Raw genomic sequence first — 13572 nt, 5'->3', positions numbered from 1 at the left:
GTGGAAACTTTGAAATCAGGTGTCAGTGGCCGGACACGCCCCCTTTTGAAGAAAATTCTGTTCCAAAGTGAAACTGTTCCAACTGACTGGAACTGCAGAAAAAAAAATGTGGAGAATTGCGATTTCTAAGATAGTCCGTTCTCCACCAGTTACTCCTAAAAAAAAAAAAAAAAAAAAATCAGGCGCAAATCATGTGGAAACTTGGGGCCTTTGTTCCGACTATTTGCAACTGTATTAGACAGGTTTTATACTGCTTCAAATTTTACAACCTTCAGATTTTTGTTCACTGCTCAAGAGAGTTTATGCTTAAGCGTCGAGTTAAAATTAAGCGCAGAGAAGCTGTAAAATGTTATATTCTGTTTATAGCCACTCATTACTTCACTAACTTTTATTTGTTTGGTCTCCCTGGGGAGAAGTATTGCATTGCATGGTAGAAAAAGAATAACGTGCATTTGTTTAACACCTATTGTATCTCTGAAAGGCCTTGAAGCAGTTCAATTACTTTGAAGTGGAATGATGGTGATAGAAGCACAATTGGCAGCCATTTCAAAAAAAATAAATGTGATGAAGGAGAGAGAATTTCTTTTGATAGTTACTTGAGAGGGGAATGTTGGTCAGGATACTCGGAGAACTTCTTGCTCCTCTTCGATTAATACTATAAGATCTTTTATATCCACTGTCATGTATGTAACCACAATGTAACACCACTGTATTACTGTATACTCTCAACTTAGATGCACACCTTGACCATAACGGGTGAACTTGTGGGAGACCCTCCTTACCTGATCACACAGGTATAACAAGGGAGGTCCCACGCAGGGTCATCGTTTTTGGAGTCCTGTGAATAAAGAGTTAAGGTCACAGAGTGACCTTGTCCCCAGAATGTGCCTCGTGTGGTTTCATGCTGTAGAGTAAGGACTTTACATCCACAAACTATTATTTAACGATTTGTCTGAAGAGACAATGTAGATACTTCTTTTGCACTGTACTGGAGTGTTGAGAAACTAGGAATTGTGGAGGAGCGAAGACATTTGGGTATCCAGGTGCACAAATCACAAAGTTAGTGGGCAATGTAAGATTTGATCACGGGTCAGAGATTACTCAAAAGGATCGAGGAATCATAGGAGGTTTTATTGAGGAGCGACAGTTTACATGCAACACATAATCAGATAGACAGACATACAACCGTAATAGGTGAGATCGGGTTTACCAATCCCAGGTCGGACAGACAGATGAGGCAGAAAAGTCTGATTCTTGCCACCTGCAGTAATGATCTCTTCCTCTTTGGTCATCTCTCGCGCTGGCTGAGGTGTTGAGCCGATCCACCTCGAGGTTCAGCTGACCCAAGGTGTGAAGCTGAAGCTAGCATGGATCTACCTCAGGGAAGCTCTCCCCAGTCCGCCTGTCTTCCCCTTTATATTATTTTAGGGGGCCGGTGGATACCGAGAATCATAGAATGGTTACAGCACAGAAGGCGGCCATTCGGCCCGTCGAGCCCATGCCGACTCTTAGTTCGTCCCACTTCCCTGCCCTTTCCCTGCAGCCCTGATATGTTTTTTCTTCAGATACTTATCCAACTCCCTTTTGAAATATAAAATTGAGTCTGCCTCCGCCACCCTTTTAGGCCTCTTAACCACTCGCTGTGTAATAAGATTTTTTCATATGTCGCCTTTGGTTCTTTTGCCAATCACCTTTAAGTCTGTGCCCTCTGGTTCTCGACCCTTCTGCCAATGGAACAGTTTTTCTCTATCCTGTTCAGACCCTCAGATTTGGAACACCCTTCTCAAATCTCCTCTCAATCATCTCTGCACCAAGGAGAACAACCCCAGCTTTCCAGTCTATCAACATAACTTAAGTCCCTCATTGCTGGAATCCTTCTCCAAGGCCTTCACATTCTTCCTAAATTGTGGACATGCTACTCTAGTTGGGGCCGAACCAGTGTTTTATACAGGTTGATCATAATTTGCACACTGTTGTACTCTGTACTTCTGTTTATGAAGCCCAGGATCCCGTAAGTTTTTTTTTAACTGCTTTCTCAACCTGCCCTACCAGCTTCAATGATTTATGCCCCAGGTCTCTCTCCGTGCACCCACTTCAGGATTGTATCATTTAGTTTGTATCTCCTCATTCTTTCGACCAGAATGCATCACTTCAGTATTCTGCATTAAACTTCATCTGTTACGTGGTTGTCCATTTCATCAGCCTCTGTCTTCCTGAAGTCTAACACTCTCCTCCTCTCCATCTACAAATTTTGAAATTGTGCCCTCTACACCCATATCCAATAGCATTAATGTATATCAAGAAAAGCAGTGGTCCTAGATCTGACCCCTGGGGAACACCACTGTATACTTTTCTCCAGTCTGAAAAACAACCGTTCACCACTACTCTCTCTCCTGTTACTTTGCCAATTTCGTGTCCAGGCTGCCACTGTTCTCTTTATTCCATGGGCTTCAATTTTGCTGGCAAGCCTATTATGTGGCACTTGTCGAATGCCTTTTGGAAATCCATGTACACTACGTCAATTGCATTACCCTTATCATCCTTTCTGTTACCTCTTTTTTAAAAAAAACTCGATCAAGTTGATTAAACACGATTGGCCTTTCACATCTGTGCTGGCTTTCCTGAATTAATCCAAGTGACTGTTAACTTTGTCCATGATTACTGTTTCTCAAAGCTTCCCCACTACTGATTTTAAACTGACTGGCCTGCAGTTGCTGGGTTTATCTTTACTCCCTTTTTTGAACAATGGTGTAACATTTGCAGTTCTCCAGTCCTCTGGCACCACCCCTGTATCTATGGAGGATTGGAATATTGTGGCCAGTACATCCGTGGTTTCCGCCCTCCATTCACTCAGCATCCTAGGATGTATCCAATCCGTTGCTGGTATTTATCAATTTAAGTACAGCCAGCCTTTCTAATACCTCTACTTCATCAATTTTTATCCAATCACATATCTCCACTACCACCTCCTTCACCATGTCAATGGCAGCATCCTCTTCCTTGGTGAAGACAAATGCAATGTACTGGTTTGGTACCTCAGCCATACCCTCTGCCTCCATGCATAGGTCTCCTTTTTGGTCCCGAATCAGCCCCACACCACCTCTTCCTACGCTTTTACTATTTATAAGCCGATGGAATACTTTTGGATTATCTTTTATGTTGGCAGCCATTCTATACCCCCTCTCTTTGTGCCTTACTTTATATATATATATACCAGACATCTGACATACGTGTTCTCTTTCTGCTTCATATTCTTTCTGTTTCATCATCCAGGGAGCTCTGAATTTAGTTGCGCTACCTTTTCCCCCTTGGATATGTACCTTGACTGTACCTGAACTACTCCTCTTTAAAGGCAGCCCATTGTTCCACTAGAGTTTTGCCTGCCATTCTTTGATTCCAGTTTACCCAGGCCAAATCTGTTCTCATCCGACTGAAATTGGCAATCCCTCAGTTAAAGATTTTTATTCTAGATTTCTCCCTGTCCTTTTCCATGGCTAATTTAAACTGCATGATACTATTATCACAGAGTTCCCTAATTGTTCATTTACTGACACTTTCTCCACTTGACCGACCTTATTCCCCAGAATCAGACCCAGCAATGCTTCTTCCCTCGTCAGGCCAAAAACACGCTGATCAAGATAGTTCTCCTGAACACAACACACAACACACAACGCCATCTGGCCCCTCGAGCCTGCTCCGCCATTCAACAAGATCGTGGCTGATCTGGCCGTGGACTCAGCTCCATTTACCCGCCCGCTCCCCGTAACCCTTAATTCCCTTATTGGTTAAAAATCTATCTGTGACTTGAATACATTCAATGAGCTAGCCTCAACTGCTTCCTTGGGCAGAGAATTCCACAGATTCACAACCCTCTGAGAAGAAATTCCTTCTCAACTCTGTTTTAAATTGGCTCCCCCGTATTTTGAGGCTGTGCCCCCTAGTTCTCGTCTCCCCGACCAGTGGAAACAACCTCTCTGCCTCGATCTTATCTATCCCTTTCATTATTTTAAATGTTTCTATAAGATCACCCCTCATCCTTCTGAACTCCAACGAGTAAAGACCCAGTCTGCTCAATCTATCATCATAAGGTAACCCCCTCATCTCCGGAATCAGCCTAGTGAATCGTCTCTGTACCCTCTGCAAAGCTAGTATATCCTTCCTTAAGTAAGGTGATCAAAACTGCATGCAGTACTCCAGGTGCGGCCTCACCAATACCCTGTACAGTTACAGCAGGACCTCCCTGCTTTTGTACTCCATCCCTCTCGCAATGAAGGCCAACATTCCATTTGCCTTCCTGATTACCTGCTGCACCTGCAAACTAACTTTTTGGGATTCATGCACAAGGACCCCCAGGTCCCTCTGCACCGCAGCATGTTGTAATTTCTCCCCATTCAAATAATATTTCCTTTTACTGTTTTTTTTTTTTTTCCCCAAGGTGGATGACCTCACATTTTCCGACATTGTATGCCATCTGCCAAACCTTAGCCCATTCGCTTAACCTATCTAAATCTCTTTGCAGCCTCTCTGTGTCCTCCACACAACCCGCTTTCCCACTAATCTTTGTGTCATCTGCAAATTTTGTTACACTACACTCTCTCCCCTTTTCCAGGTTATCTATGTATATTGTAAACAGTTGTGGTCCCAGCACCGATCCCTGTGACACACCAGTAACCACCGATTTCCAACCTGAAAAGGACCCATTTATCCCGACTTTGCTTTCTGTTCGCCAGCCAATTCTCGATCCATGCTAATTCATTTCCTCTGACTCCGCATACCTCTATCTTCTGCAGTAACCTTTTGTGTGGCACCTTATCGAATGCCTTTTGGAAATCTAAATACACCACATCCATCGGTACACTTCTATCCACCATGCTCGTTATATCCTCAAAGAATTCCAGTAAATTAGTTAAACATGATTACCCTTCATGAATCCATGTTGCGTCTGCTTGATTGCACTATTCCTATCTAGATGTCCCGCTATTTCTTCCTTAATGATAGCTTCAAGCATTTTCCCCACTACAGATGTTAAACTAACCGGCCTATAGTTACCTGCCTTTTGTCTGCCCCCTTTTTATTTAAACAGAGGCGTTACATTAGCTGCTTTCCAATCTGCTGGTACCTCCCCAGAGTCCAGAGAATTTTGGTAGATTAGAACGAATGCATCTGCTATAACTTCCGCCATCTCTTTTAATACCCTGGGATGCATTTCATCAGGACCAGGGGACTTGTCTACCTTTAGTCCCATTATCCTGTCCAGCACTACCCCCCTAGTGATAGTGATTATCTCAAGGTCCTCCCTTCCCACATTCCCGTGACCAGCAATTTTTGCCATGATTTTTGTGTCTTCCACTGTGAAGACTGAAGCAAAATAATTGTTTAACGCCTCAGCCATTTCCACATTTCCCATTATTAAATCCCCCATCTCATCTTCTAAGGGACCAACATTTACTTTAGTCACTCTTTTCCGTTTTATATATCGGTAAAAGCTTTTACTATCTGTTTTTATGTTTTGCGCAAGTTTACTTTCGTAATCTATCTTTCCTTTCTTTATTGCTTTCTTAGTCATTCTTTGCTGTCGTTTAAAATTTTCCCAATCTTCTAGTTTCCCACTAACCTTGGCCACCTTATACGCATTTGTTTTTAATTTGATGCTCTCCCTTATTTCCTTGGTTATCCACGGCTGGTTATCCCTTCTTTGACCGCCCTTCTTTTTCACTAGAATATATTTTTGTTGAGCACTATGAACACTTTTTTGAACACTTCAAAAATTCTTCCCCTTCTCTGCCCTTTACATTATTACGATTCCAGTCTATATTCGGATAGTTCAAGTCCTCCATTATTACTACTCTATACTTCTTGCACCTCTCAGTAATTTCTCTGCAAATTTGCTCCTCCATATATTTTCCACTATTTGGTGGTCTATAGAATACACCAAGTAGTGTGAAAGCACCTCTCTTATTCCTTAACTCTAGCCATATCGATTTTGTCCTTGACCCCTCCAAGACATTCTCCCTCTCCGGTACTAACATTCTCCTTAACCAATACTGCCATACCACCTCTCATCTTTCCTTCCCTATCTTTCCAGAGCACCTTATAACCAGGAATATTCAATACCCAATCCTGCCCTTTTTTTGAGCCAGGTCTGTTAATACCACATCATCATACCTCACGTCAATCATTTGTCCAATTACTTTTACCCATTCAATTGTCCAATTACAGGGGAATAGGTACCTATGGCAGACTCCTCCCAGTCCCATGAGATTATTCCTTTGCTTATCTCTCGTTTGGACATCTTGTTACCTTCTCCAAGACAGTTTATCATGAGGCTCCTTACTTCAACCTTTTATCAGGCACAGCTATACCTACTTGAAGACCTGTTGTGTGTTATGTCCTTGTAATGAGCTCTGTTTAAAAACTTCATCTGACATGATTAGAATTGTTCTGTCATCAATTCAGGCAGACTGTTGAACTAGTATTTTATTATGACTCTTATTTCTGACGGCAGGTACAGAAAGCAGTCGAAAAGGCTAATGGAATGTTGACATCATTTCAAGGGGCTGGAATACAAAGGGAAGGAAATTGTGATTGAGTTGTATTGAGCCTTGGTCAGACCCTAACTGGACTACTGAGTTCAGTTCTGGGCACTGCTTCTCAGGAAGGCTGAGGTACAGTGCAGATTCACCAGAATTATACTGGAACTAAAAGGTTGCATAAATCTGGTGAGTGTATTCCCTCGAGTGTGGAAGATTGAGGGGTGATGTAATCAAGGTGTTTAAGATGGTTAAGGGATTAACTGGTAGATTAGATGCAGAAAAACTGATGGGAGAATCCAGAATGAGGGGGCATAACGTTAAAATTAGAGCTGTGCCATTCAAGAGCAAACTCTGGAAGCAATTCTTAATGCGGGGTAATGGGAATCTGGAATCCTCTCCACCAAAAATCTATGATGCTGGTTCAGTTAAAGCTTTCAAGACCTGAGTTTGATACATTTTTGTTGGGTAAGAGAATCGAGGAATATGCAGTGAAGGTGGGTATATTGGGTTGAGGTACAGATCAGTCATGATCGAATCGAATTTTGGAGCAGACTTCAAGTGGGTAAATGGCATACTTGTATTCCTATCTGCTGGAGTGTTTTCCTTGGATTCGGTGTGCGGCTCCTGGAGTGGAGTTTGAACATTCTAATGCAGACAACATTGTTATTAACGAGGTCAAGTTGACATTGTGAATGTCCCCTCGAACTAAATTGAGGCCCTTGCTCTTGCATGCCCCTCAAGAGTGCAATTTAGATTGTTGTAAATGTGGAAGCGTACCTAATAGGAGATGTGGATAAATGTTTGAGATTTTGTTTCTTTCTCGGGATATGGGTGTTGCTGGCAAGGGCAGCATTTATTGCCCATCCCTAATTTCCCCTTGAGAATGTGGTGGTGTGCTGCCGCCTTGAACTGTATTGTTGATGGTAATCAGGGACTGGTGCTCTGAGATTTTATGGTTGCACAATTTGTCCCATTTTCTGGAATTTCTCTCCTGCCATAGAATCGGGAGTGCAAGAGTCCATTTGCAATCGTTGACTTTGATAGTAAACCATGATTCTAATACAGAATGGTCACGCCAGCACAAGCAAGAATAATTACTGAGTTTGCTGTAAAAGTTGGCTCTTCCTGATTCTGCCAGACAGGACTGCTTCTGTCCTGTCGTCCAAGGGATCTGAGCTGTTCACTCCCCCTGTGGTGGTGAGGTGAGTGGCTGCTGTCTCCCTTTCTCATCAATTACTGTACAATGACAGATGAAGACCCTCTTGTTCATCGAGCCTGCCCCACACAATTGCGATACCTTGTGTATCACACTGTATACTCTCCACTCCATCCAGAACCATGTAATCTCCTGGGAGAGGCAAAAAAACTGTCAACTGGAACACAATCTATTCTCCATTATCTAATAAACATCAATCAGATTCCCCCTATTTCTGCACTTCTCTGAAGTGTAGAGTCCCAAATTTTTTAGTCTATCTTGATAACAAAGATGTTTTAAACTGGGAATTGGACTTGTGGTCCCCCTCTGCACCCTTTCCAAAGCCTCAGTGTTGCTTATCACGTGAGGACACACTATTCCAAGTGAGACCTGACCAAGGTCTTCTACCAGGATAAAATGGTATGCCTTGTCTTGCACTCAATTGTGCTATGGATCCATCCCAATACCCTATTTGCCTTAGCTAATGTTTCACGGCATTGCGCATGTACCTGTAGAGATGTGTGCACCAAAATGCCAATATTTCTTTTTATATCCACCTTCTTTAATGCTTTCCCTGAAAGGTGTATGATTGTTGAGTATTTGGCCTGTCCACATGCAAAGCACTACTTATCCAAGTTATACATCATTTACCAGTCATGAGCCAAATCTCCCAACACATGAAGATCTGCCTGAAGCAGATGAGCATTGTCTACAGTCCTCACACTTGCTCAGATCTTAGTATAATTTTCAAATTTGGAAATCGTGCCTCCAACACTCATAGATATCCAGATCATTAATAAAAATAGTAAAGAGCAACGATCCCAACACCGATCCCGACTGAACACCACAGGTGACCGGTCTACAAACAGATCCGCATTCATCTATAACTACCTTTTGCCTATGTCCTGCCAGCCAGTTCTCAATCCAGCTCAATGTATTGCCACTAATACCAAGGGCTTTGATCTTGTGGAGAAGCCTCTTGTGCGTGCTGTACCTTATCTCAAGCTTTTTGGAAGTCTCAGTCGGCTTCCCTTATCTACCGACTCAGTAACTTCATCAAAAAAACACAATTAGATTTGTAAGATTTGACTTTTTTTTTTATGAAGCCATGTTTTTGTCCCCAATATGTCCCTCTCTGTCCAAGCAATCATCGATTGCCTCCCTAATTATTCCCTCAAGTATCTTGGCTATTACTGATAGCAAGCTGATTGGTATTCCATTCGCCTCCTTCCAGTGGAAGGGAACCAATCCAGATGGTAGAGCGATTTAATAATGCAGGCTTGGGGCTCACACAGCACATGTACCATCTCCTTGAGGACTCTTGGATGGATATCTTTTTTCAAGTTCTTAATTCTTTCTAAAACAATATTTTTATCTTTTTATACTAGTTTTGTTAGTAACATTCTTAAATTCTAATAGGTAAGCATCATGTACGAGAGTGAAGACCGATGCAAAGTACTCATTTAATATTTCTGCCGTAACCAGTGCGTCCTTTGTAACCTGTCCTTGAACACCCTTTCATGGCCCAGTACTGTCTAACAGTTCTGACTCTTCACATAACTGAAAAAGCTTTTCTCATTACTTCCACAAATGTCTACGATGCTCTGTTCCATCAGCTTTTTAGCTGATCTAATACAGCCTTTGTTTTCTTTAGTTCCTTGCGTTGAGTATTAAATGCCTTTAATTTATAGTTTTCTGTTTTCATGTGTCTTTGTTCTTGAAATTGTGCAGTTTTCTAAATGTTGCCGTTTTTACACAAGATATGAAAACTACATCGTCACTTGTCACAGGTTCAACATACTTGCCACTGAGTAGAAATAAGGAATTAATAGAATTGCAGGTATATATGATCATACACTCAAAAAAATTATCCACTCAGTGGAAAGCTGCAGTCAGTGTGGTAAATCCAGGACAGGTCATTTCCAGGCTTGATTTTTACAGAGCTATTCTTAACACAAACATCAAGTTATCCAGAATACTGCCATATTCTTTACTGTACCAAGTTCAGTCAACATTTTAACCTCGTCCATGTCCATTAGCACCCTATACCCCTAAAGCATTGGATTCAATTCCTTGCCTTCATTTCTAATCCCTTCGTGACCTCACCTTGCCCAGCTATATACATCTGGAACCTTCTCTTGACCATCAGGCACTCGGCATGATCTTTACTGCAGATTGTGTCTTCCTCTACTCTAGTCAGTGGCAGAGCCTTGAGCAATATGGTCATGCATTCTGTAGAGATGAAGTGGGTTTAAAGAATTCCAAACATTCAAAAGCCATGTGAAAACTTGCCTGTCATTGTTCTTCCTATCCTTTTACTATTCTTCTCCCAACTGCTCTTTGCTGTCCAGTACCCTTCCCTGCCACATTGTGAAGTGTCTTGACTTATTTCACAATGTTGAAGGTGGTTATACAAGTACAATCTGTTTTATCCATTGTTGACGAGGAGGTACTTAAAAGGTTGGTCGTCCTCAAAGTAGAAGGATCACCTGGTCCGGATGGAATGCATCCTAGGTTACTGAGGGAAGTAAGGATTGAAATTGCGGAGGTTCTGGCTACAATCTTCCAATCCTGCTTGGGTATGGAGATGCTGCCCGATTGGAAATAATTGTGTTTTATATATTTTTTTAACAAGAGCGAGGGGGAAAAACTGAGCAACTACAGGCCAGTAAACTTGCCGTTGGTGGTGGGAATCTTTGAGACAATAAGGTTGGTGAGCTGCAAGCATAAGTTGCTGCATAGAATTATGATGTGGTTGCATTAACAGAGACATGGCTCAAACAAGGCCAGAAATGGGTTCTTAATATTCCTGGTTGCCAATTATTCAAGAATGATGGAGAAGGAAATAGAGGAGTGGGCGTGGCAGTCTTGATTAAGGATAATACAGTTCTAAATAGAAAGGATATACTGGATGGTTCTCGGAATTAATCGTTTTGGCTTGAGTTAAGGAACAGATGTGGGGCTGTTAGACTATTGGGAGTTTTTTTATAGAGCTGCAAACAGAAAGGAGGAAATAGATGAGCTAATTTGTTGGCAAACTTCAAAGGTGTGTAACAAAAATAGAGCAGTAATATTAGGGGGCTTCAATTACCCTAATATAGGGCCTAAGTTTCCACATGATTTGCGCCTGATTTTTAGGAGCAACTGGTGGAGAACGGACTATCTTAGAAATCGCAATTCTCCACATTTTTTTTTCTGCAGTTCTCGTGAAGTCGAACAGTTCTACTTTGGAACAGAATTTTTTCTTCAAAAGGGGGCGTGTCCGGCCACTGACGCCTGATTTCAAAGTTTCCACAGTGAAAACGTACTCCAAACTAAAGTTGAATGGAGCAAGTGAAGATTTTTGTAGAACTGAAAAAACCTGTTCTACACATTAAAAAATCAAGTGCAGGTTACAAATTAGGTGTCCAGAACGAGGTGGGGAGGGAAGGGAAGTCATTAAATTCTACAATAAATCCTTATTTATACTTCTACAAATATTATACAAATAAATCCAACCTGAATAAACATTTAGAAGCAAAGAAAAGATTAAATAAACCATCTTCCTACCTGTGTGAAAGTGCTTCAGGCACGGAGAATTGTGCAGTCAGACTGAGGCGCCCGTTCTTCCCGCGGGGGGGCGGGAGGGGAGGGGAGAGGAGGCGCCCGTTCTTCCTGCGGGGGGAGTAGGAGGCGCCCGTTCTTCCCGCGGGGGGGTAGGAGGTGCCCGTTCTGCCCGCGGTGGGGGGGAAGGGGAGAGGAGGCGCCCGTTCTTTCCCGCGGGGGGGGAAGGAAGGAGGGGAGGGAGGCGAGGCGCCCGTTCTTCCCGCGGGGGGAGGGGAGAGGAGAGGAGGCGCCCGTTCTTTCCCGCGGGGGGGGGGAGAGGAAGCGCCCGTTCTTCCCGCGGGGGGGGGAGGAGACAGTGAGAAGGCTGCAAGTGCTGATGTGCTGATGGCAATGTGCTTTTATTAAAAAAATGTTCAAAAATTAAACAGCTACAAAGAACTACAAAAATGGCCGTGTGCCAATGTTTTTTTCACACTGAGCATGCGCGAACGCTTCAACGCGCATGCGCAGCGTTGCCGGCAGGAAAAAAACTAATTTAAATAGTACCCGCCCCCTCCCACTTAAAATCGGTGTGAGTGGAGGCTCCGCCCCCCTGGGCGCCGTGCCAGGCAGACAAGGAGCTGCAGAACGTTCCAGAATCGCGATTTTTTTTTTAGGCGCGAAAAACGGGCGCCCAGCTTCGAGGGGCCTCTGTTTTTTTTTATCGTGTGGAAACTTGGGCCCATAGAGTGGTGCAAACAGTGCTAAGGGTACGGAAGGAGGGGAATTGTGATGTGTGCAGGAGAACTTTCTCGACCAAAATATTATTTGAATGGGGAGAAATTACAACATGCTGCGGTGCAGAGGGACCTGGGGGTCCTTGTGCATGAATCCCAAAAAGTTAGTTTGCAGATGCAGCAGGTAATCAGGAAGGCAAATGGAATGTTGGCCTTCATTGCGAGAGGGATGGAGTACAAAAGCAGGGAGGTCCTTCTGCAACTGTACAGGATATTGGTAAGGACGCACCTGGAGTACTGCGTGCAGTTTTGGTCACCTTACTTAAGGAAGGATTATACTAGCTTTGGCGGGGTACAGAGACGATTCACTAGGCTGATTCCGGAGATGAGAGAGTTACCTTATGATGATCGATTGAGTAGGCTGGGTCTTTACTCGTTGGAGTTCAGAAGGATGAGGGGTGATCTTATAGAAACATTTAAAATAATGAAAGGGACAGACAGGATCGAGGCAGAGAGGTTGTTTCCACCGGTCGGGGAGACGAGAACTAGGGGACACAGCCTCAAAATACGGGGGAGCCAATTTAAAACCGAATTGAGAAGGAATTTCTTCTCCCAGAGGGTTGTGAATCTGTGGAATTCTCTGCCCAAGGAAGCAGTTGAGGCTAGCTCATTGAATGTATTCAAATCACAGATAGATAGATTTTTAACCAATAAGGTAATTAACAGTAATGGGGAGTGGGCCGGTAAGAGGAGCTGAGTCCATGGCCAGATCAGCCATGATCTTGTTGAATGGCGGAGGAGGCTCGAGGGGCTACTCCTGTTCCTAATTCTTATGTTCTTATGATTCAGAGCCACCTTTTATAAAATAATCTGCAGTGTAAAGCTACCCTTAGTTTTGGCATTAAAATCTGTCTGAGACCATGGTTAGTGTGGGAACTAAAACATCCTAGTGCAGTAGTTGTTGCTGTTCTGGGGTGCATTGTTGGGGCAATGCAGAGCAAGCTTTGCTGCACATCTGACCTGTTACCTGAAGTGGAAAGTGTGTGCTTGCATCAACATCCCTCGCCTTGATTTACATGCAATTCACAAAAACATCCCTATCCTTTTGAGTGCTTTCATTTTAAAGTGCAATGTAATGTTTTTGTTTACTAGTTATGACACTTGGATGCCTGCCAGTGAAATTGATGCTGAAATTGAAGAACCTCCAATTCCCGAAAGGCCTTGGAAGGTAAGTTAAATGTATTTATGCAAAACAACATAATTACAAAAGAATTACTTGAATTTTAAGAAATGGGGCAATATCAATATGCGCAAGCAGTGAGGTGTATAACCACATAACAGAACAAGTTCTGTCAGCAACAAATCACTGACATACCATTAAAAGTGCAATCATATCTGGTTTAAAAAAAAAACCTTCAGAAAGTAATTATTTGAGTGTGGAGCATTTTGGGATGTCCTGAGAATGTAATCAAGTGCTGTAAATGCAACTTTTTGGTTTTCTATGTAACTCTTTCCAAAGGCCCCCAAATGCTTCACCTACAATGAATTGCTTTGAAGTACAATTGCTGTTCTTTGCAAGGTT

The 13572-nt window shown here is 42.8% G+C and overlaps 1 protein-coding gene across 7 annotated transcripts in view; it reads left to right on the top strand.

The window, feature by feature from the left end:
* The window catches only part of LOC139276526 (SWI/SNF complex subunit SMARCC1-like), a 257461-nt gene that overhangs the window by 37093 nt on the left and 206796 nt on the right, over positions 1-13572 (top strand). For all 7 annotated transcript variants that reach the window (XM_070894634.1, XM_070894638.1, XM_070894637.1 and 4 more), the window contains exon 8: positions 13143-13218. In XM_070894634.1, coding sequence (XP_070750735.1) covers positions 13143-13218 — 76 coding nt within the window. The remainder of the gene's footprint in view (positions 1-13142; positions 13219-13572) is intronic.

Source organism: Pristiophorus japonicus, chromosome 1 (assembly GCF_044704955.1).
Source record: "Pristiophorus japonicus isolate sPriJap1 chromosome 1, sPriJap1.hap1, whole genome shotgun sequence".
Lineage (NCBI taxonomy): Eukaryota > Metazoa > Chordata > Chondrichthyes > Pristiophoridae > Pristiophorus > Pristiophorus japonicus.
This window is presented reverse-complemented; position numbering and strand designations above follow the sequence as displayed.